This window comes from Ictalurus furcatus, chromosome 9 (assembly GCF_023375685.1).
Source record: "Ictalurus furcatus strain D&B chromosome 9, Billie_1.0, whole genome shotgun sequence".
NCBI classification, from domain to species: Eukaryota; Metazoa; Chordata; class Actinopteri; order Siluriformes; family Ictaluridae; genus Ictalurus; species Ictalurus furcatus.
The window spans coordinates 20443050-20467773 of NC_071263.1; the positions used below are offsets into that span (position 1 = coordinate 20443050).

General features: G+C 41.5%; 1 protein-coding gene across 5 annotated transcripts in view; it reads right to left on the reverse strand.

Annotated features, from left to right (window-relative positions):
* meis2a (Meis homeobox 2a) overlaps window positions 1-23784 on the reverse strand; it is a 69854-nt gene extending 46070 nt beyond the window's left edge. For 2 of the 5 annotated variants that reach the window (XM_053632082.1, XM_053632080.1), the window contains exons 1-8: window positions 23430-23691; window positions 22290-23122; window positions 21557-21789; window positions 20643-20784; window positions 20208-20258; window positions 19615-19665; window positions 18937-19086; window positions 11766-11880 (exon numbers count right to left, since the gene is read on the reverse strand). In XM_053632082.1, coding sequence (XP_053488057.1) covers window positions 11766-11880; window positions 18937-19086; window positions 19615-19665; window positions 20208-20258; window positions 20643-20784; window positions 21557-21789; window positions 22290-22301 — 754 coding nt within the window. In that variant the 5' untranslated portion in view covers window positions 22302-23122; window positions 23430-23691. The other 3 variants (XM_053632084.1, XM_053632083.1, XM_053632081.1) reach the window with 2 other exon arrangements.
* Between the last annotated feature and the right edge of the window lie 940 nt (window positions 23785-24724).

A 24724-nucleotide genomic window follows, 5' to 3' on the forward strand; every position in this document is an offset into this window, starting at 1 on the left:
TCCACCACACAACGCTGGATGTTGCCATCAAAGAAGGTGCTCACAGAGGCGAGGGTTTTAGCCTTGCTCATTTGGACAAGCGAGGCGAAAGAGACAGGAGAGTAAATGAATTAAAAGGTTTATAAATCAACAAGTCAACCATCAGATTGTAACCTCTGTTCAGTCGACCCTCTCATCAGCTCACTGCCATGAAGTTTCGCTCTGAAAATGTCCTGGAGGCAGGGAACAAAGCGAGCAGAACTGATTACTGCGCTGCGGCCCCACTCCACTCCGCTCCACCGGCTAAACTCTGTTTGGCTTCCTAATGAGCTCACTAAAAACCCAATTCATCACCCATAACCCTTTTTCAACCCTCCTTGAAATTCACTACACTGGGTTCAGAAGAGAGGTTGGTCCTGCTGGGGTGACGTGTTGGGGAGGGGGGGGGGGGTTGTCCCTGCGTTCAGGAATGTCCGCTTCTCCCTCAGAGGGACAAAACGCGCTTCACTGGCCCCAGCATCGGAGCCTTTCACATTAATACCCTTTCGCCATCCCTGGGAAGACAGGAATTTGGTAGGAAGGGAATGTGGCAGAAGAGAAGGCGGGGGAGTGGGAGCCACTGGACACCGAATGGAGGCAAGAACAGGGAAGAGGAGGCTCTCTCAGTCAGGAGATTCGACAGTGATGACAAACAGCTGAGGGAAAGACGACTGTGAATTCCTCAACCATCAGGCACGGTTGGCGGAAAGAAAGAGAGCATGGTGGGAGTGTGTGTATGTGCGTTTGAGAAAAGGGTGTTGCAGGGGAGCTAAACTCCCACAGTTCCTCATTACATGAAGTCAGAATGATCCTCTTGGCACCTGAGTTGAAACTGAGAGATTACCGAATTGATGAATCCTCGGTTTAAAATGCAGCTGTTTTATTCTGCTTTAGTAATTAATTCTTTTTCCAATAGTTTATTGATTAAGTGTAGCCCCTGATAAAGTTCAAACCGAGAAGAGTCACCCCCCTGGGTTAGGGCTGTGCCTGTTCACTGGAGTCAGTATAAACTTCTTCCAATTCCACCTGCCTCTCTTGCACAGTTTGCCTTCATGAATTAGTCAGGCCTGCGAGCAGCCATGTTAGCTGATCACCACTTTTGTCTTCCCTCTTGCTGACTTGCTTCTCTTTGCCACTTGACCTTTGTTGCTCTCACACACACATAAACAGAAATACAGTGACTTTCCCCACTTCACCCCAATGTACCTTGCAGAAGCAAAGAACACTTCTCTCACAAAAATGTCACTCTGCATTCTTTTTTATCTGCCCCCTTTTTTTTTAACCATATAGCAGCGAGCCCACGATGAACACAGGCAGATAGAGCACGGTAGCCTCTCTAGGGACCCAACTAGCAGAGAAATCAGATACTTCTTTACAAGATTCGGGCCTGCTCGCGTCTTGTCAAGACTCACCTACCGGCTCCTTTACAAGTCAATAACCATGGCCTGCTGTCCTCCCCACAGACATTCCTGACTGTAATTATCATTTCCAAAAAAAAAAAAAAAAAAAAAAAAAAAAAAAGCATGCACTCTTTTTATTCTCTTCCAACTTAAAAGGAAAACCCTCTCCAGAATTCCCTCACTGCTCTCAGGAATGCTTAAATGCAAGTAGAACATAACAGAAATTTCAACTGTAAATTAATTAATTAAGATGGAAATATCGTCGCAGAACCATTTACGGCTGGCTTAATGCCTTGACATGAGACAATTTTCCTCTGTTAATGGAGGCAGCTGCCAGCTTTTGATGAGCTCCTAGCATCTATAGTCCGCAAGGTAAGATCAGCAGGTCATTTTATTACAGTCCAGTGCTGGCACTCTGTCTGACTTTAGAGCCTTGAAAGCTCTTGACAGTAAAAATTGCACTCGGGCCATAGCTGAGATGGCGAGGTGCTTATTACCAGAGTGAGAAATAAGAGTTTGGAAGTCCAGGGCTCCAATTATTGCCACTCGAATACCTTGACCTGCCCAAATGAATTATCCCACACATTACTCGCATGTTTCCTTAATTAGCTGCCTGACATTAAGAGTTGGAGAACCCAGGAAGAAAATGTCTGTGTTGAAAAATGGTGTAGTAGATGATGACAGTCACATCATAAGTGTGCTTTGGCACTGTAACTTATAGCGAATTGGCTATAATATCTTGAACCTGTTCCTCAAGATATCATTATAATGTGGCACGTTTTTAATGACGACATTATCAAGCGCCTTTAAAGTACTAGCTTGGACCGAAAACATCTGATGCAATTCCTCACCACCATTATGCCTCTTCAAGACCATTATATTCTTTGCTTTAGTCTTTTTTTCCCCTTCTTTTGTGTATCTTCTCTGGTTCTTTCTTTCTTTTTCTGGCCCTCATTATTGACTTTCCAATTTTTCCCTTCCCATCAGACCTCAGAAGTAGAAGCTGAGGCAGTCGCCTGAAGCTCATGGGCAGAGAGAGTAGCTCTGAATGTTCGCTTATCCAGACAGAGAGACAGACAGGCAGACAGATTGACAAACATGTATCTGAGAGTGAATAACCATTCGTGAGCAAAATGTACATAGCATATAAAATCAGGAGGAAGAGGAGTACAGATGTGGTGGATTGTGGGAATGATAGCAGCGGTGGCCGTAACTGCTCCTGCATGCCTCCAGAGCCACAGGGAGCACGACTCATTTTCTGTTACAACAATGGAGCTGGATGGATGCCCACACAATGGCAGGTGCACTGAATAGCGGGCGGCCATAGTAGCAGGGAGCAGCTCCCCACCAAACCGGAGCTCTTCGGCTAGATAACCTCTCCTGCTCTCCGTCTCCACCCGGCTCATCTTTACTCATAAAGGATGAAAACGATCTCATGGGGTCCGAGGAGGAGCAGTAGCAGCGAGGCCTTTGGGGCAGAAAAAAAGACCAGTCCTATATGCTTTGGCCTGATCTAGCTTTTTCTTTATTGTTATCTCCCTCTCTCTCTTTCTCTCTCCCTCTGTCTTTCTTTGTGTAGTTTTTAATAGTTGCGGAGTTTGTTCTCATGCGCCGCTTGGCTGTCCTCCGGGCCATGTGAGGGGTAAAGTCAGCATTCCCCCACCTTCACAGCATTCTTTTTTGGGGTCAGGGGGTCAGCCTCCACAGATGTCTCCACCAGACAGGCAGTTGTCTGAGGACTGCATCCCAGAGAGTAAGCATTCGGCCCAAACAATGCAGTTCTAACCTCAGAAAGGGAGATTTTTGTGTGCTTTTCTTTTCACTATCTACATTAAATAAAGTCTTCTAATATGTTTCTTTTTCCTCTTGGAATGGACTGAGTAGAATTGTGGAGATGGCTACCTCTAGGCATTCGTTTCGTCTTTCTCTCTCGTTTGCCACTCTTCTTTTCCTAAGCTTCCTGCAATTGTTCTAATGGAGCCTTACTCATTACTGTTTCACTGTCCAAGGAAAGATGGGTTTGAAAAAAACGAGAGAGGGAACATATGTTGTCAAGACACTGAAATCAAAACATGGCACTCATGGAACATGCAATATCCAGTACATTGCTGAAGCCACTTTAACAGCAGTTATAGTATTTTTTATTTATTTATTTTTTAAAAAGAGCATCGCTATGTTTAGGTTAAGTTAGAACAAATGGCATCAAAAGCAAATTCTTTAGCCAAGTGGCTTTGATTAAAGGCAAATCAAGCTTCTGTATGTTGAGTGAGTAAAACAATGCCAGGGATAGAATGCAGAAAAGACTGGGTGCATTTAAGAAACATGATTTGCCTGGAAACATGGAAACTGTAATTGCAACAAGCCTTTAGAAATAGAGCAGCCAGGCCAATTCTGAATAGTATCCTTCTTTTTTCATCTCCTTTCTTTGAAATCATGCATGTATGTGTGTTTTTCCACTAGTCAAAACAGCCCCCTCTATTCTGAAATTGATAACCTTCTAAATGAATTATCGTAATGCATAATGAACATTATCTCCCCCCAGGCTGTAGCCCTGTTTGGCATGTTGATTTGTTTTGTTTCACATTACCCTCCGTTCTTTAAGAGTGCTCACTGCTTGAGGCGTGTAAATAAGAAATTATCCTTGCTTCCTAACACTCCTAATACCTCCTTGGGGTAATTAGAAATTATTAGACTGCTGCCTCCAATAACAAGAGCTAATGGCACTAACTACTGTCAAATTCAACACCTCCTCCGTCCCGCTCTCTTCAAATGGAAAAACAAAAGCTCTCCACTGTGTGCAGACTGCAGGGCACGAGGCCGGTATTCTTCCCCAAACATGCACCCCCACGCACAGAGACTCATTATAGCACACAGGAGAGTGGAAATCAGGCTATAAAATGAGCTTATCTGTAATAATGCCCAAAAAGATTTGCATAAATGTGTTAGCTGTGCCGATGGAAGCAGGCGGGGGAGGGACCAACTCAAATCTGCCCATGCTCTCGTTCTCATCCTCCCACTCTCTTGAACTGTTCAGTTTGACAGGTACCTGTAGGGTATGGCTGCTCTGCTTAGTTCCAGCTCCACCACACCATGCCTGCACAGGCTAAAGACACTCGACTACAGGTTCAACAACTCTCGCTTTCTTCCAGGAAGCCAGTCTGCAACTGGGGCTCGGACATTAGCGGAGCCATAGGGAAAAGGAGGTCGGGTGGATTAGAAAGCCGAGGGAGGCAGAAGAAAGAATAAAGTGGAATGAAAGTAAGGCCCATCAGACAGACACAAAAGGGTTGATGGGAGGGGGGCCTAGGAGTCAGTGTTAATTCCCAAATAAGTACACCTTAAATGGCCTGGATGAGCAGTTAGGCACAGCTTTGCAGTTTCCCTGCAGGTGTGTCTTTGAGTACAATGGCCTCTCTAACCCCTTTGACTGCTCTAATGGAAACGCAGCAACAAACACAGGTCAGAACCGACACAACTGCAGCGACTTCTGTCTCTTCCCTTGTCTCTTCTTGGCTCTACTTTTGATGAAAACTCACACAGAGCAGCAGCATAAAAAACACCTGCAGTCAGCGAGAAACAAAATCTGGTTGAGACAGGAGTGATCGGATTATTACCCCTTACGAATGACTTCTTAGCTGACCCCCTCAGGCATGGCTTGCCAAAACAAGACTTGAAAAAATTCCAGTGCAAACTGGTGTCTTTTTAAAGGGCCAGCACATTGTCATGCTTGTAAAAATACAGTGGCTTTAATGGAGCACACGGAGCCCCCCGGGGGTGTGGTCTCAAATCCCTTTTAGCAATTTTACAACAGGTCCTGCATGTTCAAAATCACCACCTGGACATGAAAGGGGTTGGAGAGTGCAAGCTCTTCATATACCACCCCTCCACTCTCCCTTTTCTGTTTCACTTTTTTCCAGTTTATATTTCATTTACTTTCTTGTCTTGCGCAACATTCATTCATATGCTGCTATATTCATTCTATAGTAATTTCAGCTAATTTTTGTGCACTTTGGACTAACCCATTTCAGAGTTTACAGGCTGGCCATGATTAGGACCTTCCATAAAGAGGGGGAGAGAGAGAGGGAGAGAAAGAGTGAGAGAGCCTGAGGGTGAAAAAAAGACAAAAGACAGGGTGTGACAAAGGTAAAGGGGGTGGAGAAGAAAGAATGACGTTATTAGAAGTACTCTCACTAACTTACTGGACAGCATTAACAGTGCTCTGCTTTCTTTGCCTTTAATGTGTTTTTCTTCTAATTCACTAATCAGGCATACATGTAGAGTGAGCAAGGGAGAGCCAGAGAGCATGAGAGAGCGAGAGATGATCGTTCCGTTTAATCGCTCTCTGGAAAAAGGCCAGAGTCTATTACAGAGAGAGAGGGAGAGTGAGAGAGAGAGAGGGAGAGAAAGGAAAGAAAAGGAGAGACAGGAGTAGAGAGTATAAGTGGGAACGGGAGAGCGCAACCCCTTGAAACAGCTCGGAACAGAGAGGACTGAGTGGTGAGGCCTTTTCCCGTAAGCGCCTGTGAATGCTGAATCCAGCAAGAAACGTGCTCTCAGAGCACTATCTACATTAACTAGAGCTTTCCCTTAAGATTAAGCATTCATCATGAATAATTTACTCAGTTTTATGCTAATGGGAGTCTGAAAGTATCCGCTATGTTGTTTCCCCACCACCAGCCTATCTATACTCAATGTTCTCCAAGTCACTGTCTTGCTTATAGATATACAACTCAACAGCCAGGAATTTACAGCATCATATGATGTTTCAGGTCAGGTCTAATTCGCAAGATGGTTTGCTGAATTGCAAAACAAACTTATTATTACAGATAAGCTCAAGGTGGTATGCTGAAATGCAAAAAACAAACTTCTTATCAAATAACAATGAAGAAAACTAGAAGAGTAGTTGCTGGAAACAGCCTACATTTTGGCTCAAATATAAGCTATTCTCCAGACACCTGTTCCATCCAAAGCCCTTTTGTGCATGAGAGAGTGTATATTGCCTAGCGAGGCATTGTGCACCGTGATCAAGGCTGTAGTCTTTGCTGGACCATTGAGCTGTACTTAGCCTGGGCACTGTGTAAAAATGATCAGTCCTCCAACAGCTGGGAGTGACAGCCATGAAACAGCAGGCAATGTTACCGCTTTATAGTTTATCTTTTGTTTATGGGGCAGTATTCGGTTTTAATTATTCCTCTAAATTATACTCTTAACAGGCATGGAGAGACAGGCAGCAACTCCTCCCCTCCCCCCCCCCCCACACACACACACCTAACAGATTTCAATGTGAGCCAGGGGCAACAACAAACACACAACACGGCCTCCATCTTGATTTTTAATGAAGCTGGAATCCTTTCTATGTTCTCCTCTCCTTTTCTGCCCTTTTACATTCTGCGGCACAGACGTTGGAAACTTGCTGCGAAAGAAAACAGGGCAAATGCACTCTATATCCAGAAACAGGCCGAGTCAACAGGCCTCGTTCAAGCTGGGAGTTGTGCCCTCATCAGGAATAACTACTTATAAGAAACTTTGACTCTGCAGAGAGGGGCCTTAGGCCAGGAGAGGCTTGCCACGCACTCAACGGCCCGAGTGCAATCATGCACCCACACAGCACTTCTACACTCTGTGCTCCCGCCGTGTCATCAGGGATGCTCAGTTGCTGAAAAAATCTGTAAAATGTGCTTCTATTTAAGTTTATTTATTTACATCTAATAACTACAGTAGAGACCGCTAGCCGATGCTTTCAACAGTTCAACATGTTGAAGCTGTAAACCGATTGCAACCTATAGCTCTGAGCTAAAGGAAAACTAATGGGCATCTTGCTCGGAAATATTCATAAAGCCACCTTGGTTAATGATAATTAGTCCAAGTAGAAAATTTTTTTTTAGGCTATTTAATCTATTTAATAACTAGGATATAATTATTATAATAATAATAATTAGGAGAGGAGGTACAGGAAGTGAGTGAGTCAGCAGATGTGCTCTTTTGCCAGAAGGTAAGGTTAATTTTTTTTAAAAAATTTTTAAAAAACTTTTTTAAAAAGGTAATTATGCATAAAATATTGTACAGCCAACAGGGACAGAGAAGGACTGATTACAACCACACAATATCAAATTTGTTAGCTAACTGCATCCATAGATATGCACGTGTGTGTGTTTATTATACAGTACTGTGCAAAAGTTTTTCCTTCCTAAAAAAAACTTCTATAAAAAGCAGTAAACAGCACTAAACTAAACAAAGCCAATCTTTTGTCTTTAAAAATGCATCAGTAGTCTGAGGTACATTTTTTGCAGTTTTTTTAAGGAAATTGGCTGGGACGTTATTCTAAGCATCTTGGAGAAACTGCCACAGTTCTTCTGGAGACTGAAGTGACGTGTCTCATTTGCCTCTGATTTTGCAGGTTGTCCCTGACAGCAAGCATTCATTTTTTTTTTCTGAAACATGGTCTATTACCTATATTCTATTCTTTAATAACATACAAACATTTTAAGAGTTATTTTTGGTTGTAAACGTAATGTGTTTTTTACTTACCCAATAATGCAGTCATATAATAAGTCATAAAATATCCCCCAAAAAATCAAAGACTAAAAAATCTAAGACAAAATAGCATTGAAAAAAAAATGGGGTCTCTAAGATTTTTGCGTAGTACTGTACGTACGGTTCCTAACCAGAAATATACACTCTTCATTAAAATGACGACTGCCTGATAGAAATAGTCCAGGTGTCAAAGTAGCACGTTTATCTATCTAAATATTTTCTTCACCTATTCGTGAACAGTCAGACCTTTTACGGTTTTACAGAACTTCTTTTTACGAACATCATTTAGTTTTCTTTTTTTCTGCCTTGCTACTTCTCTTCGCTTTTGTTCTGCTAACCTACAATTGGCCTGTTTTCAGTGGAGTGTGGAAACTCTTTACTGATGAGCAGCATGGGCCGCTGGGAAGCAGCCGGAGCCGTTTAGTGCAGTGGAGCTACGTCCAGCCAGGCCCGGGCAGGAGCTAGGAGTCAGTGAGTGCTTCAAGCGTTAACGTAATTGCAAGAATGTGAAAAATGAGGCGGCAGGGCTCCTGCGCAGAGCGAAAGGTCATAGCGAGCCTCACACAAAACAACTGGCTGCAGGGACAGCCTCATTAGAGCAGTAAATCAGCTGCCCTCTTTTCCCCCTTGCTCTCTCTCTTTTTTTTATATCATTCAGAAGAAAAGAAGGTGTGCTTTCATGCTGAAGTGCCTTTGGGCTCGGCTGGGTCGAGTCTGGCCTGAGCACTTTACACCGTACCGTAGCCATCTTGGCCTGTATCGATCAGCCGTTACTGGATCTGGTGCACAGGAGTCGATAAGTGCTCTGTGGATTACAGGTCACTTGTACTTATGTGTGTAAGATAATCAATAGGCAGTGCATTTCTCTCCTCCTCTTTGCTTTCTCTGGCCTTTCCCTGCCTCCCTGCCCTGCCTGAGAAAAAACAAATAAGGAGACTAATATTTGCTTTTACATTGCACCATTATGCTATTTGCTTCTGATATATTTGCTTATTAGATTTGGTGTGTACAACAATTAGCCAGAAACGTACTGTGCACTCCACTAATATTGGCACCCTTGGTAAATATGAGCAAAGAAGGCTGTGAAGAATTGTCTTTATTGTTTAACCTTTTGATCTTTTGTTAAAGAAAATCACAAAAATACTGTGCTCTCATGGATGTCAAACAATTGCAAACAAAACACAGGTTTATCAAAAAAAATCTTTGTTAAATGTAGGTGTGCAACAATTATTGGCACCCTTTTAGTCAATACTTTGTATTACCTCCCTTTGCCAAGATAACAGCACTGAGGCTTGATGACAAGGGATCCGAGACCATTCCTCCATACAGAATCTCTCTAGATCCTTCAAATGTCGAGATCCTTGCTGGTGGACTCTCCACTTCAGTTCACCCCACAGGTTTTATATGGGTTTCAAGTCATGGGACTGTTATGTCCATGGCAGGACCTTGAATTTCTGGTCAGTAAACCATTTTTGTGTTTATTTTGATGTATGTTTTGGATCATTGTCCTGCAGTAAGAACCACGGCCATTTTAAGCTTACTGGCAGAGGCAGTCAGGTTTTCATTTAATATCTGTTGATATTTGATAGAGTCCATGATGCCATGCATCCTAACAAAATGTACAGGTCCTCTGGCAGAAAACAGCCCCAAAACATTAAAGAGCCAGCACTATATTTAACCATGGGCATGAGGTGCTTTTCCATATGGCTACCTCTCTGTGAGGGCCATAACCCCCTCTGGTGTTTATTGACAAAAAGCTCTATTTTGGCTTCATCTGACCATAGAACCCGATCCCATTTGAAGTTCCAGTAGTGTCTGGCAAACTGAAGGCACTTGAGGTTGTTTTTGGATGTGAGTAGAGGCTTTTTTCTTGAAACCCTTCCAAACAACTTGTTGTGATGTAGGTGACTTTGGATTGTAGTTTTGGAGACGTTCTGACTCCATTGGCCACTCGAACCATCCTCTACACAGTGCGTTGAGACAATATAGACACGTCCAGTTCCCTGTTGATTCATAACATTTCCAGTTGACTGGAACTTCTTAAATATTGTCCAGATGGTGGAAATGGGGATTTTCAATGCTTGTGCTATTTTCTTATAGCCACTTCTCATTTTGTGAAGCTCAACAACCTTTTGCCACACATCACAGCTATATTCCTTGGTCTTACTCATTGTTATGAATGACTAAGTGAATTTGGCCTATGTGTTACCTCGTATTTATACCCCTGTGAAACAGGAAGTCATGGTTGAACAATTTCCTGTTCCTAGTCACTCAGGTGTACTAAAACAAATTTAAAATATCAATGGGAATATACTTACATTTACATTTATTCATTTAGCAGACGCTTTTATCTAAAGCGACTTACAAATGAGAAAATACAAGCAAAAATGAGAAAATAGAAGCAAAATAATCTTCAATACTTGTTAATTGAAAAATACTTCCAATAATTGTTGCACACCTATATTTAACAAAGTTTTTTTTTTTTGATGAACCTGTGTTGTGTTTGCAATTGTTTGATATCCATGAGAGCTGAGAATAGATTTTTGTGAATTTTTTAACAAATTATCAAAAGGTTAAACAATAAAGACAATTTTCACAGCCTTCTATGTTCATATTCCCCAAGGGTGCCAATATTAGTGGAGAGCACTGTATATGATCATTTAAGGCACTATATTTTAACTGCAGATGAGAGGGGAATATTAGCTTTGCCTCTAGAACTGTGGGTTTAACATGTAAAAGCTGCATCACTGATGAACAAGATGGTTAAGTAGTGATGATAATGCTCTTGACACGAGTGAACCACAAAGAGCTGTAGTGAATGTGGCACTGTGGTTTGGGGTAGATTTTAAAACCGCCATCTCTATGGACAGTAAACTTTAAGCCTCCATGCTGTAGAGAGCTCCATCAATACCTGAGACTGCCTATTGGTGAGATGCTGATTGCGATTAGACGTGAAATCTAATGTGGATGTGATGAAATTCTGTGCAAACGGCACACACTTTGCTGGCCAACGCAGAGGAGGAGCGAAGGGGTAATCATTCGTTGTTCATCAACAAAGAAGTTTCTAGAAAGAGTTATGAGGGCAAACAAATCTACGAGTACCTATAACACATTTAAAGATGAAGAACAGAAGAAGAGAGAGCTGTTTATATCCAGTTAGTGCTGGCGTTTAGGTTGAGTGCAATGTGTAAGACAGGAGAAAAGAGCAGCCATAAAGTCATCTGAATGCTTGCTCTGACTCTGGCAGTCCAGTGCTTAATGAAAACACAAGCCTGTCTGTTATTGCTCCTGAGCTGAGCAGAGTTAATATGTTTTACACGTTACTAAGAGCTGGCAGAAAAATGCAATTAATCATAAGGGTTACTCTGTGCTTCAGAACAGTTACAGGTTCAAGCTTCTAACATGCCGTAGTCTGTGGATGTGTACTGTTGTTGTGCGGGTGAGTGGGTGTAAATGCTGAGCGTTAAAATTTATTTTCTAGTAAATGCCGTAATGATGAATATAAATTATTAAAGGCGTGAAAGTAAATCAAATGCAGAATGAATGTTAGCATTTAAAATGCTAAAATTCATGACTAGAAAATCAAACACACTGGCCTTATTCCATACAATTTTGAACCATTAATCACCTTTCATTTATTTATTAATATCTAAAAAAAAAAAAAAAAGTGATTCAATGAAAGAGCTTTGTATTTGTGTATATAGCATATGCATATGATTGTGTGTGTTTAATTAGGTATTAAATAGCATATCAGTAAGTGTATACTGTATGTGTTTATCAGCACACTGTATATATATCCATGTGTATGCTCACCTTGTTCGCTGCTGTTGTCTCCACTCTGTGAGGCATGTCCTCCGCTGGAGGGCCCTGGCGTGCCTGCCGAGTGTGTGGAGGTGGCGTCATCGTGGTCTCTCCAGGAAGCTGGGTTCTGGGGTCCGACAGAAGGGATCCATCCATCCACGTTCCCCATCCAAACCGCAAACCAGGAGCAGAGCACAGGAATGAATGGAGTAGGAGAAAGAGAGAAAAACCACATGAACACACTGGAAATGTGAGAGGGACATGAGTGAGGCTCTGGAGTGCTGTGCGGATCTCTGGTCTGCCTGTTTTAGCTCTCCTTTGCTCTCGACAAGCACTGAGCTCAGACAAACATGCCAAATCGACAGCTCCGTGCTCGTATTTACTTCTATCCTAGCCTGGCAGGCACTCGCTGCAAACACTACAGGCCTAACAGCTTAATTACAGCCTAAGAGTCCATCAGCACTGTATTTAATGTATCGTCGTATCCTGAGCAAACTCAAAAGAACTGTCTAAACACATGTGGCGGAAAAATGTCAAGTTAGTTTATACCGTAACCAATTGAGACTTCCGTGTCAAGTGAGAAATATATAGGACTAAAAAGTCGATGTACATCACAAGCGCCATTTATCTTTGGCACTGTCAGAAGTGAAAATAAGATATGAGAGGCGGTGTCTCTCTAATCTCTTTAAGACTGTTATGGACAAAGATGCACCCACACACAATCACACACACACTGTTAGAGGTGGAGGAACAAGTAAAATGGCGAGTTTGTCATTTCTGAGTGGCCTCTCCTCCTCACCCTTCCTGGTCGTTCTCTTTGCCTGACTGCTCGACACAGGGAAACAGGATTTGTACTGTACAGGAAAAGCTTTATCTGTGCAAAAACGAAGGCAGGCCAGAGGTGGAATTTCCTCTGCCACTCAAACCGGAGAGGGACTTGCTGACCACGTCACCTCACCCGTGCACACACCAACACTATATACAAAAGCACAAAAAAACGCACATTAATTTGCAGCCAACATATCACCTGCACTGCATGAACTAAACAGTCAGAGAGGTAGTCTGACTTCGTTTCTGTGCGCCACAGAGCAGCCGCCTTGAAAAGAACCCAAGCCAAACAAACTCAGGCCTGCATCAAGGCTTCCCGCAAACCTCAGCCCACTCTTCTGCTCTTTTTTATCCCATGTGTCACTCCTTCGCATGCAGACACAGCCCCACAGAATACATACTCTTCAGTATACAAACATTTCTTTAAAGTGTCTGGAGATACAGAGCTTCCATGTTGTGTAAGCTCATTACAGTCGGAGTTGAACTCTTAATCTGAGAGTGAGCAAGCGTGTGTCTAGCTGACTGCACAAATGTGAAGCACATACAAAGAAAAGAGCTAAGGTGTTTATTGACCTGCAGTTGCCCACGTTGTGTTCTAGCTGCACTGTAGATCGCCCTGTGCATCCGAGGCATGACTACATGCCAGCCCTGTGGCACAACCACATAGCCTGTTCACTAGGGAGAGTTCAGACTTTTACAAAAGACGAGCTAAAAAAAACTAAATTGCAGCATGTATTTATAGTCAATATATATATATATATATATATATATATATATATATATATATATAATATTAATCTAATTCTGGTTATTTAATTGATACAACTGTTAAAAGAAACCTTTCTACAAACATGGCCTTTATCCTAAGTCACACTTTTAGTCATTCTCAGCAACATTATAGCAGCGAAAATGTCATTGATTTGGTCATAACATTTCCATCATGTCTCTAGAGCAAATGCCATAAAAAGGGAAGGAGAGGAGAGACAGTAAATACCGAAAAAATATCACTATGTATAATGTAGTTCAGCTGAGCCAGACTTATGTACTTGTACTTGGACCTTGTTGTTTTAAGGAAAGAAAATGACCGGGTTCCACTTCCTGGTGGTGAAACAGGCACTGTTGGCAAGACAGGCCTCAAAAATATGCTCCAAACCATACAACGTCAAACTGTTGCATTACATATGTTTAAGCAACTGAAATTTCAAATTTTCTAATTAGCTTCACAGTTCAACAAGCATACTTTGCTAAATTGTGCAACATGATGCTTTCATAATTTAGAGTTAAACAGAGTAGAGAATCTTGGCCCTGTTATAAATAACTAAATTAAGTAAGACAACAAGTAGCATGACTGTGCCGTCTACGCACCAAACAGTCTTCAATACAGTGACAGCACATGGTCTTTAACCCAAACAAACAAGACAGACATATTTCCGCCAAGCGTGTCCTGAAAAACACAACCAATATCACAGTCATACCAGCCAGTGTTAACTTTCTTCATTCAACTCTGGAACTAAAGTAACAGTCTTTTCCCCCTGGTATGAATAATGCAATGGTCTCTCTCTCTCTCTCTCTCTCTAGCTCTCTGTGCCACAGTCAGAGGGCTGCTCGACAGATACAGGCCTCGCAACACAACAAAACAGTTGTCAGGACTCCCCAGAGTCCATTAAAGTTCAAACAAGCTGTAAAAAAAGAAGAGAGAGTGAGAGAGAGAGAGAGAGAGCGAGAGCATCACCCAAACGGCCCTAGTCAATCTCACTATGGAAGACCCCCCCTCCCGGTTTCTGAAAAAAAAAATTTTTGCTCATGTGACTATTCCCTGTAGTTTGGGATAATTAGGAGTCAAACGTGGTTCACTCCATGCTTTTCCCTAATTGTGTTAAAGAGCACCGTTACCAGGAGGAGAAGTGCAGCAGCCAGCAAACACAGAGGTACAGCACAATAGGAGTAGATGGAAAATAAGATACAAGGACGGTCCGTCTCTGGGGGCGGCCTTGTCTATTTGCCAGGGTTACCGACTCATGGCTGATAATGCAACTTGTAATTAATATAAAAGCAGGAGACAATATGGGGGAAAGCTTGTAGAGGCACAGGCCACAGGAGAACGTCTGATACCGTTGCTATCTGCTGTTTCTCACTGACACACACCTGCCCGGCCTATCAACTCACTCTGCAGGCGCTCCCCACCATATTCTCTCAATATCCCTTAAAATTTCAAATAAAATTCATTTAGAACTTCCACTAGATTTTGTGCCGATTCCTAGGAAACCTGATGTACTTACAAAAAAATGCATGTAGGGACAGGACAGGCTGAGAATGGCAAGTGCTATGAAAAATGACGCATACTATTGCTGGAAGGAATCACAGCTACATCACCAAGCATGCTGACACACACGAAACATATCACACCATAAATCCTCAGGCCCTGACATTTCCAAATGCATCTTACGCTTAAAACCCCTAGCATACTTTTGAAGAATTTAACACATAATTACACAGGTGCTTTGAAAGATGTTAAAGAACTGGTTCACGGCAACCATGGTGTATTTACAAGACCGTCAATTATCTGACAAATATAAATATAAAGTATGAATTAAGCATTAAATAATTGACAGCTAATGGTTCATAAGTGACTATTTGCATGATTCATTTTCCAAGGTATGGTATTGACAAACTCGACTACAAACAGATCAGGTCCTGTAGGATCAGTGATTTGAAGCTAAACGTGCAAACACCAGACCAAAAGCCACACTCATTAACAGTAACAATTTTAGATTACACAAAAATAAGCAAGAATTTTAAAATATCTGAACATTTTAGTGAGTCATTTGCAATCCTGTAGTAATTATTTATGCTGCACACACAGCTCTTTGAAAAGCAAGAGACTGTAGCATTCTAGGTTACACAGCAACAAGTTAAACGCAGCCCTCTCTTCTCATAGGGGAGGCCTGCCAACAGGCCTGAGCTCTCTAGCACTAATCAAATAGGATATGTAGAGCCAGACATCATCCCATCACAAAACAATTGTGAGGGGTGGTGAATGCTATCGTGCAACACGTTACTTGAAAGGGGAAATCCTATCGGAGTACATCTGCGCGTGCTGCTTAATTTAGAAGACCCCCAGAACTAAGTAAATCCATGGTTCACTGGCTTTAGAAGCCCTGTAGGCTATATGTATGCAAACACAGAGGCCTGAAGTAGTCGATCACAGAGCATGGACCATGTAAATAGCCTCCATAAAAGAGAGGCATGGCACTTTTAATTGATTTATGAATTGATTGGAATTCACTGCATAAGATGAGCTGAAATATTATTGCTCTACACATAATTCACTCCAGTACCCAGGAGAGAAATGTAGATGTTAAGGAATGTGAACGCAGTTGTTTTCAGGGCTAAGACATACTATGACCACGGAGGGAACTACAAACGTGAGTGAATGAGTAAGTGGCAAAACACACACCAAAATATTCTATATATCTCCAACTAAATACTAGTAATGAAATGATTTCAGGAGCAATGGGAGGGAACACTGCTATAATAATAATAATAATAATAATAATAATAATAATAATAATATTTAAAAAATCTTAGTAGCAGACAAGCAAAGACAAATTAATTAGCACAGATTATACTTAGCAAGCATTAATGCATTTCATCCATATTAATTAGATGTAGAATACAGAGGAGTGAAATTACATTGCATTAATTAAAACACAAAAGTCTGGTGACTAATAGCAGCAGTCTGATTACCAATGGAGACTGCTTACCCCTTTCACAGGGATTCACATTTCATGTAGCTTATAAAACCGACTACATTCCTATTTTCTTGTGAGAAGAAGTTAGGGCACTAGGAAGGTTGCTTAGGGTGTTTTGGAGAGCGGACAGTAACAGGATGCAAGCTGAAAAAATTAACATTGGCCTTATCTGTACTTACCAACACTACAAACCACTAAGCAGAACAATAGTGCAGCATTGGGGTGTGAAATACAGTGTGCTTATTAGTGCCTGTGTCAGGTAGACGCGAGAGCGAGAGAACTGCAGAAGGCGTACGACTAATACAACGGGCTGTCTTCTTCATGGTGAAGAGCCTCATCATCCCCAGCAACCGGCTTTTGCCAAATGAGATGTAGCCTTGGGCTATATATTAAAAATGCATAGCAAAGCAAAGAAAAATGGACGTGAGAGATTCTACCTAAATAAATTAGCATATCTAACTATAAAATTTCCTGTCCCTCTCCAGTTTAAAAAAATATGAAGGAAATAGGAATGAATAATAAAATACAGACCATTTTTAAGAAATAAATAAATCAAAAGCAACTAGGTTCTTTTGCTGAAGGTTTCTCTTTTTTTAATGTTTTAATATTTCCTAAATGTGTTGGCCCATATTCAGGGGAAAGAAGCAGAGACATGGGCAACAGCACTATTCTTATTAATTCTCTGACATTTTATTACTGTATACTGAGTGAATAAAACATAACACATGGCACTGACACAAATACCAACGCATTGAATTTTTTTTCTAATGGTTTTTTTTTTTTTTTTTTTTTTTAAATACGAACTTAGGGAATAATAGAGAATAATATCCTAATCTCAAATTATGCATGCTAATCATAGTTTATATTAGCATGCTAATAGCATATCAATTCCACATAGGATTAGCCTGTAGTACGTAATATAAGAATAAACAAAGTTGCATACTAGTTAAATTATGTTTTAATGTCAGTATTATGACTGTCTACGCATTAAAACACAAAAACAAAAAACAAAAAACTTTCAAACACAATGAAAGCTTCAGGTTTAATAGAACCAAGCGGTCAATTTAGCAGTTGTAAAATGTCAGTCCTGCCAAAGGAAAGAAATAAATCGCTCAGAACTAAAACAACTAATGAGGTGGTCGGTGTAAATGACCACAGACTGAGTGATCTGTCTTATAAACCTATGTTCCTAATTATCAAAAGTATATCCCTAATAAGTAGCCCAGTGCCACAGGCTGTGTTGTGTGTGTTTGTGTGTGTGTGTGTGAGAGAGAGAGAGACAGAGAGAGAGAGAGAGACTATCAGCCATCTGCCGCCGCGAAGCTAAAGCGTCTAGTTTATCTAATCTCCTCAGTATAAACAGCAGCATGCCTCATTTCTGCACTTCTTCTTCTCCATCAAGTTTTACACATTGTGCTTTTTTTAATCGCATCCTAGAACCCACCGACCTCACCATTTTTTTTAAATACCTCAGACAACCACGGGAAAGCGGTGTATATTCACAGAAATGACGCCAGACCCCGACAGATGCAGTGCAGTGACTTTACAGCACACCCCAATCTGCTTTAGCTCCTAATAGGCTTGTGCCTGTGCCGCTGATACATATTAAGCATTCCCTCGATGCGGCAACTTTACTTTGCTTCATTGTACTGAAGGCATAAAACGCATTAAGGCGCGTGCATTCGAACACCACGACCATTTCTCACCGCGCTGCGTTTATTACATCCAAATAAACGCGCTTAAACCACGACATCGATTTCCAAATTCAAAGCTACTGCACTTCAGGTGCACATAAACGGTGTCAGGATATAGCGCAGCCTAAAGGCCGTAAACTGGGCGCGAGCGTGAGAGGAAACCACAAGGCGATCAATAAAAAACAATTAAAGACATTACCATCAAGACCGCTGCCAAAACCATGAAGCAGATCAAACATTATGAACCTGATGGTCAGTGTGGCCATGGGAACACACACACACACACACACACACACAAAATTTCTTAACTTTTTTTTTTCTCTAGTAGCTTATCATACAATAATTCGAGCAAGCACGCGCGTCGTTCAACTACAAAATTATTTTTTCTATATGCAAACCAGATTCGCTGCTCTTTAAAAAAATGTATCTAACTTGCACTTTAGTATATTCACAAGGTATAGCAGTGCTACTATCAACCATAGTTCTAAATTGTATTTCTGGACAACTATTAGCAAATACCAGGCACAGCACAGCCTGTGCTTTCCTTTGGCCAGCAGCATTTTCAAGTAGGCCCAAACAAACTTCCTTCCATATATGTATATAAAATATATATACAGCACCGCATATATACTGCAAACGTGCACTACTTCAACACACACTCCAGCGTCAATTCTAGCTTCAAAAAATCTGCTCTGGCCGTGCTATTAATCACAGGGAAAAGGTGAATGAAAGTTCAGCCACCGCGTCAGACAATAACAACTTGGCTCCAAATTAGTTCAAGGCATTTTCGAACAGCCTGTTGGTCTCAAACAGCACCGTTTTATAGGTACAGGGCAGTGAAGGGCACTCCAGCGCATTATCCTCATACAGTAACATATAGGAGGGCAAATAAAAAACAATTTTACTTACATGATCGGCTAAATTGGTGGAAGATCCAGAAAGTTCCTCGTGGTCCGATTTCGAGCTGCCGTCCCGCTCATCGATGACCAAATCTATTGGCATTTTTCCTTTCAAGCAACTGATGTACCGATGGCAAAAATTGTCGCAGAGCTCATGCACCTAAAGCAGACAGGAATAGATATATATTTTTTAAGGGGGTTTTTATGTTGTGTTTTTTTCCCCCCTTCATAATGGGAGAACTTAACAGCCAGGATAAAAATAACCTCCAGTTAAGGGGCATGAACGCGCCAAGGCAAGGAAACAATAGTGAAATTGTTGCGGCGCTTATTATTCTCATGGGGACCAGAGCAACAAGTTAAGATAACAATAATAATAATAATAATAATAATAATAATAATAATAATAATAATAAATAAAAACATGCACATATAGACTCGTCCTGTACTGTCGGCTGTGGACTTGAATATGAATCTGAACTGCCGCCGTGCATTATTATTAATAGATAATAAAATGTCAAAAAGTTAGAAATCAAATAATACAGAGCATTGCGCCTTTTCAGCATGGACACTACCAATTTTTTTTCCTTCCCACAAAAAAACACCAAACTGTCTGAGAATTCTAATTACGTTAAATTAAACGTACAAATCATAAACCAGCATGCAATACATTAAATAAAGCAGAAATTACCTTTTCTAACTCCAAAAGGTGAAACCGTAATACTTGGATAGCCTGTATCATCTGTGAAAAGGAAAATATATTAGTTTTTTTTCTGTACACTAAATATGCACGAGCGTTTCAATAACTACAATATTAGTAAATGTGCGAAAATTATACTAACACAATAATATCCAAAATACTACCCTAATGGAAATAATAAAACAATCATCCCGAATGCATGTGTATGGTGTGATATAATCGTGTGCACTGTTAAACGACTGCGTGCTTGATATGAGGGCAACAGTCTATAGCAGCAAATTACACTCCACTTCAGATAATCGTGATTAGGCTTTTGGTAGAATCAGTGTGGAGTCGTAGCGCATAATCAGTGATTTCCTTCACGGCCTCCTGTGGTAGCCTAATGCTCTGCCACTCGAGACCTCTTGGAGCTTCCCTCTTATTCACTTCAAAGAAAGCTGTCCAGCATCAGGGTTGTGCTTTTGAATCAGAATCCCCTCGTATTTACTTTGCTAACCTGCACATAAATAGCTATGGGACTCTATAGCACATCAGCAAACAAATGGCTAACTAGAAAACAATAACAGTTCACGAGACGAGCTTACCAAATTGTCGAGCTCTGGATTTGAAGAAAATAAAGGTTTTTCCGCGCGAACCTAAAAACCATTAAAATCACAATTAATTCCACGCCAGCGTTAATTTTTTTCCGTTAGATATTTATTAAAAACCCTAGTTGTTTTTAAAAAAATCACTTTGGCAATTGTCCGCTATTAATTATATGACACACATGATAATAATAACATAACATGCATTATTTAATTCTAAAACTATTTCACCAGTGCATTAGAAAAAAAAATCATGCAGTATAATGAAAAAATATATAATTTGCATATGATTCTAAACTTGCGCTATAATTAATGTAGTGCTATAAAATGTTAGTTTTAATCTAGGAATAGTTTTTTTTTTCTCAGTAGTTTGAAACTCAATGACAGGTGAGATAAAGTACAGAAACCAGTCAGAGACGGGTGTTGAGGAGAGACCTGTTTGGCGAAGACGGCGATGTCCTCGTTGAAGGAGTCGGAGGAGCAGACGTCGCCTCCCGCCACCCCGGGCTCTCTGGGCGTGCACGTCGCCAGCTCGCACTTCTCAAACACCAGCGCGAGCAGAGGGAAAAGCGGGTGACTGCCAAGAGGGGAAAACGAGCGTAAATACAAGTCTAAACAGAATCCCTCAAAGTAACTGCCCGCAACCGGCTGTGATAAAATTTCCCCCGTGCTTTCCTGGCTGTTTACACTGGAGCTTAAACACGTACTTGTAGCTATTATTCGGCCTTTAGCGTTTGCTGTGAAGCGCGCTGGTGAGCCTACAAACTCATGTCAGGATTGTGCAAAGATACAAACAGACACCAAAGTTCATGTGTTCTTAACCAATGCGCTTGTTTGTTTACATCTGTACTGCCGAGTGTTTTGTTCGGCTATAATCCACGATACAATGCTCGAGTTTTGTAACTTTGTTTTTAGCCAGAGTGAATTTTCCAAGTACAAAAACCCCCAATCATTTCAATATAAAATATCGAACTGTCATTTAGGTAATCTTGTTGTTGTTGTTGTTGTTTTTTTAAACCAGTAGTTATTATTATTATTATTATTATTATTATTATTATTATTATTATTATTATTATTGTCATTATTTTATTTTTCATTAGTTAACATTTAAACAAAACAATAGGCTACACACCCGAAACGGGCCATTAATATTTAAATGTAATTTACAGTCAAGTTTGTCTTAAACTGAATGTAGAGCGATAGTAAAATGAGATGATCGAGATGATCTGTCCCGGTGTTCAGCAAATTTGAACAAAAAAAAACTTTACTAACTCTTGTTTCATCAGAAGCAGAGAAAAGCAGCAGCTAAATAAGCACCAGCTAATGCGTGCTAATAATATTTCACTCACCCATAAATTTGATCTTTATCCCGCTTTAAAACGTCGTTGACAGCTGAGCCCATACTGGTGGGCATTACGTTGGGATGCGGGGCATGTGCGCCGTAGTGCTGGCTCGCGTGCAGCGGCGGCCCGTGGTTCAGATGGTGCACTTGGGTCAGCGGCCGAGGCGCGTGCGGGTCCCCGTACATAGACGCCGGAACTCCGACCCCGTCCATACCGCCGTAATGGGCCAACTCATCGTACTAGAATCAAAACATAAGAAAGTCATGTAAAAGAATATGCAAATGCACTACTCAAGAGAAGAAAACTATCGTGAAAATACAAGAGCAAAGTGAAAGAACGGCTGTAAAGGAAGAAATAAAAAAAGAAGATCTGCTTGCAGTGCTGAGTGTAGTTGGAAAAGTGTTTTCTAGCGCGAGAGTGTAAACTACTAATAACAATTATTTGTGGATTACCAGAAACATGCTAAAGTTCAGTGTTCCGTCGAGTTACTTATGGTAGGAGCTTTGAGTTAAAGCTGTCTTCACAACTGCTGCAGAAAGCTCGTTAGTCCGCCGCTACACTGCGGGGCTGTCACACCGGGCGAGTAGTAGAGATTCGGGGAAAATGTCAAATAAAAAAATAACAAATCCGTATAGAGCAGCAGTTTGTAAATTAACCATCAGAGTGGCGAAGAGAGCAGTACACGCGGCCCTTCCTATAGTGGATGTGTATAGGTAAGTGTTAGAGATTTAAAACCTACCCTCTGCGCCATCAGGCTGCGCTCCAATAAACTCCGGGACGTGTCGTATATTTAATATCCCAGTCCTGTAAGGACGTGATTTAGTGGTAAGATTCCCTTTTTTCAACCAACTTCGTGAATTCGCCTATTCTCCAATACAGTTCAGACCGAGCACAGGCATCGGGAAGAGTTTGGCAATTTTTCTTGTTTTCCTCCTTGCCCCCAAAAAAGTAGAAAAAATGTCAAGAAGCAAACTGAAGGTTACAATCGGCCCATCAACAACCTGCATGTAACTAAACTGTCGTGTCTCATGGCTTTTTGCCACTCCGGCTGTCAATCAAAGCCAGAGGTTGTCAAGGTAATGAATGAATGATGGTCGGTGATGATGTTCAAGAGAGGACGAAATCTTTTTAGTCCGTTTTCATCCAGCAACTCCGCGTCTCCTCCACGCCTCCGCTTCGTTTTCTTGTTTTATGAGTGCTGTGGAAAAAAAAGGAAGACGGAAAACAGCGACAAAATTAAAAGATTGCCATTGCAGATCTCTCCCTTCCCCGGCAGGTATTCGTCTATGGCGCGGTCTGAGATGAGTGAGTGTCAGCGAGTGTTGGCAGGTTGGCTGCTGGCGCGCTTATAGAACAGAGTGAGTTCACAGCGCTGAGCGGCGCACAGTGGAATGACGGAACCCGGAAGTAGCGCGGCCACAGCCAGTCCCGCGGCGCACACAGAGAACAGACCAAACCCTGCGATACGCAGCGCGCGCACGAGAGGACGGCTTCAACTCCGCACGGGGGGAGCCAAACAACAACAGCACACACACACACACACACACACAGTCACACAGAGGACTGAAGTATCTGGGAAGAAAAGAAAGAGAGAGAAAAAAGCACTCAAACTCGTTTTGCGCGTTAATCTGCATTACATTTTAGACGAAGTCCACACTTCTTTGGCATGTGGTTAGACAACATAATAGATATGTCTAATTAGAAGATTAGCATTATAGGCCAAAGTGATTTGAAGACAAAGTATTGTTTTATTTTAATGTATTTATAGATATTTTAATAATTAAAAAAAAAAAACGCCGTTATTCGCAATTTATCCTCACTGTTAGTCTATCTAGTAATTCAAGGCTCAGTGAAGAAAATAATGGGAAACATAACTTACAAATCCAGCGCAAACACTGTCCACTTATCCGAGTGTATCCTCCAGGTTTCTTCCAAAATAACTTCTGTTTCCGAGTCAATGTAAATGACTTTGTTGTAATGCCTAATATCCAGTTCCAGTTCTCCTAAGTATGAGGTATTTGTTTGTTAGGACATACTGAGCACCCCTTTTTGAGGAAAATGAACTTTCCCAAGCAGGAAAAAAATGTTTTTATAGGGAAAGTGTTTAAATGTGTCTTTCGTCCAATCACATCTCAAGATAGAAATCTGTGCCTTACCTCGGAGTAGTCAATTATCAAAGCGCCCCAAAGATCATCAATCACGAGGCAAGCTTGAAAGTTTAGAGGAGGAGCAATGACTGGGCCATCGATTGCAATACTGCTGGCCCTTTTCCCTAATGCCAAGCGCTTTTTTGAGCTCAAAACCCAAAGAGGTCATCCATCCCTTTTTAATATTTAGCCACATCAGTGACAATAGCCTACACACCGCCGCGCGCGTGACATCATCGCCTTATTGATAGGGGCTTTTTGCATCTAAGCGGCTACATTTAAAGCTCCGTGACCTGTTTTGTTTCTGAATTAACAATTTCACCGCTTATAGAGAGACCCGCTCATCTAGGAGTGTAGGATGTAGGATGAATTCAGTTAACAACGGTCAATAAAATGCCCTAAAAGACGCGTCAGTTGTGTGGTTTTCATTTGCTGTGGGACTGCCAGTGAGATAAGTTTTCAGAATGTTCTCGGCAAAACAAAACAAAACAAAAAGAAAATGTCTGTGAGATAAAGATGAGAGAAGCGCAAGGAGAAAAGTGGAAGCCGGTCGGCTGTGCGGATCTCAAGCGATAGAAAGGGGGAACTCCAGCGGCCAGCTCTCTCCCTCCACACCGCGATCAGAGCACTGCAACGCACACAGCGGGCAGCATGCCGACTCCCACTCTCTCCTCACTCTCTTACACACGCCTGTCGGGCTTTTCCCGGAGAAAATTTTTGGTGAGTGCATATCCCTTCTCTTCGCTTATGCTAGCGTACAGTAGGAGGAAAGCGTGAGATTACGGTGTGAAAATGCGATCGGCGCGTTAGATGCCAGGTGAGGCGAGTCCAGTCACACCGCTGTTTGTTTGCTAAACAATTTAAATCCTACTTAGATGGCACGTGAGCGTGCAGAACATTTTTTGGGGGCTTGATTGCTGATTTGAGTCGATCGTGTAATAGATGGAACTGTTACTTAAATTCTTTTCAAGCGTTTACAGACTGCACACAATATTTTCTTTAAATAGGCATGGTGTAGAAAATAAAG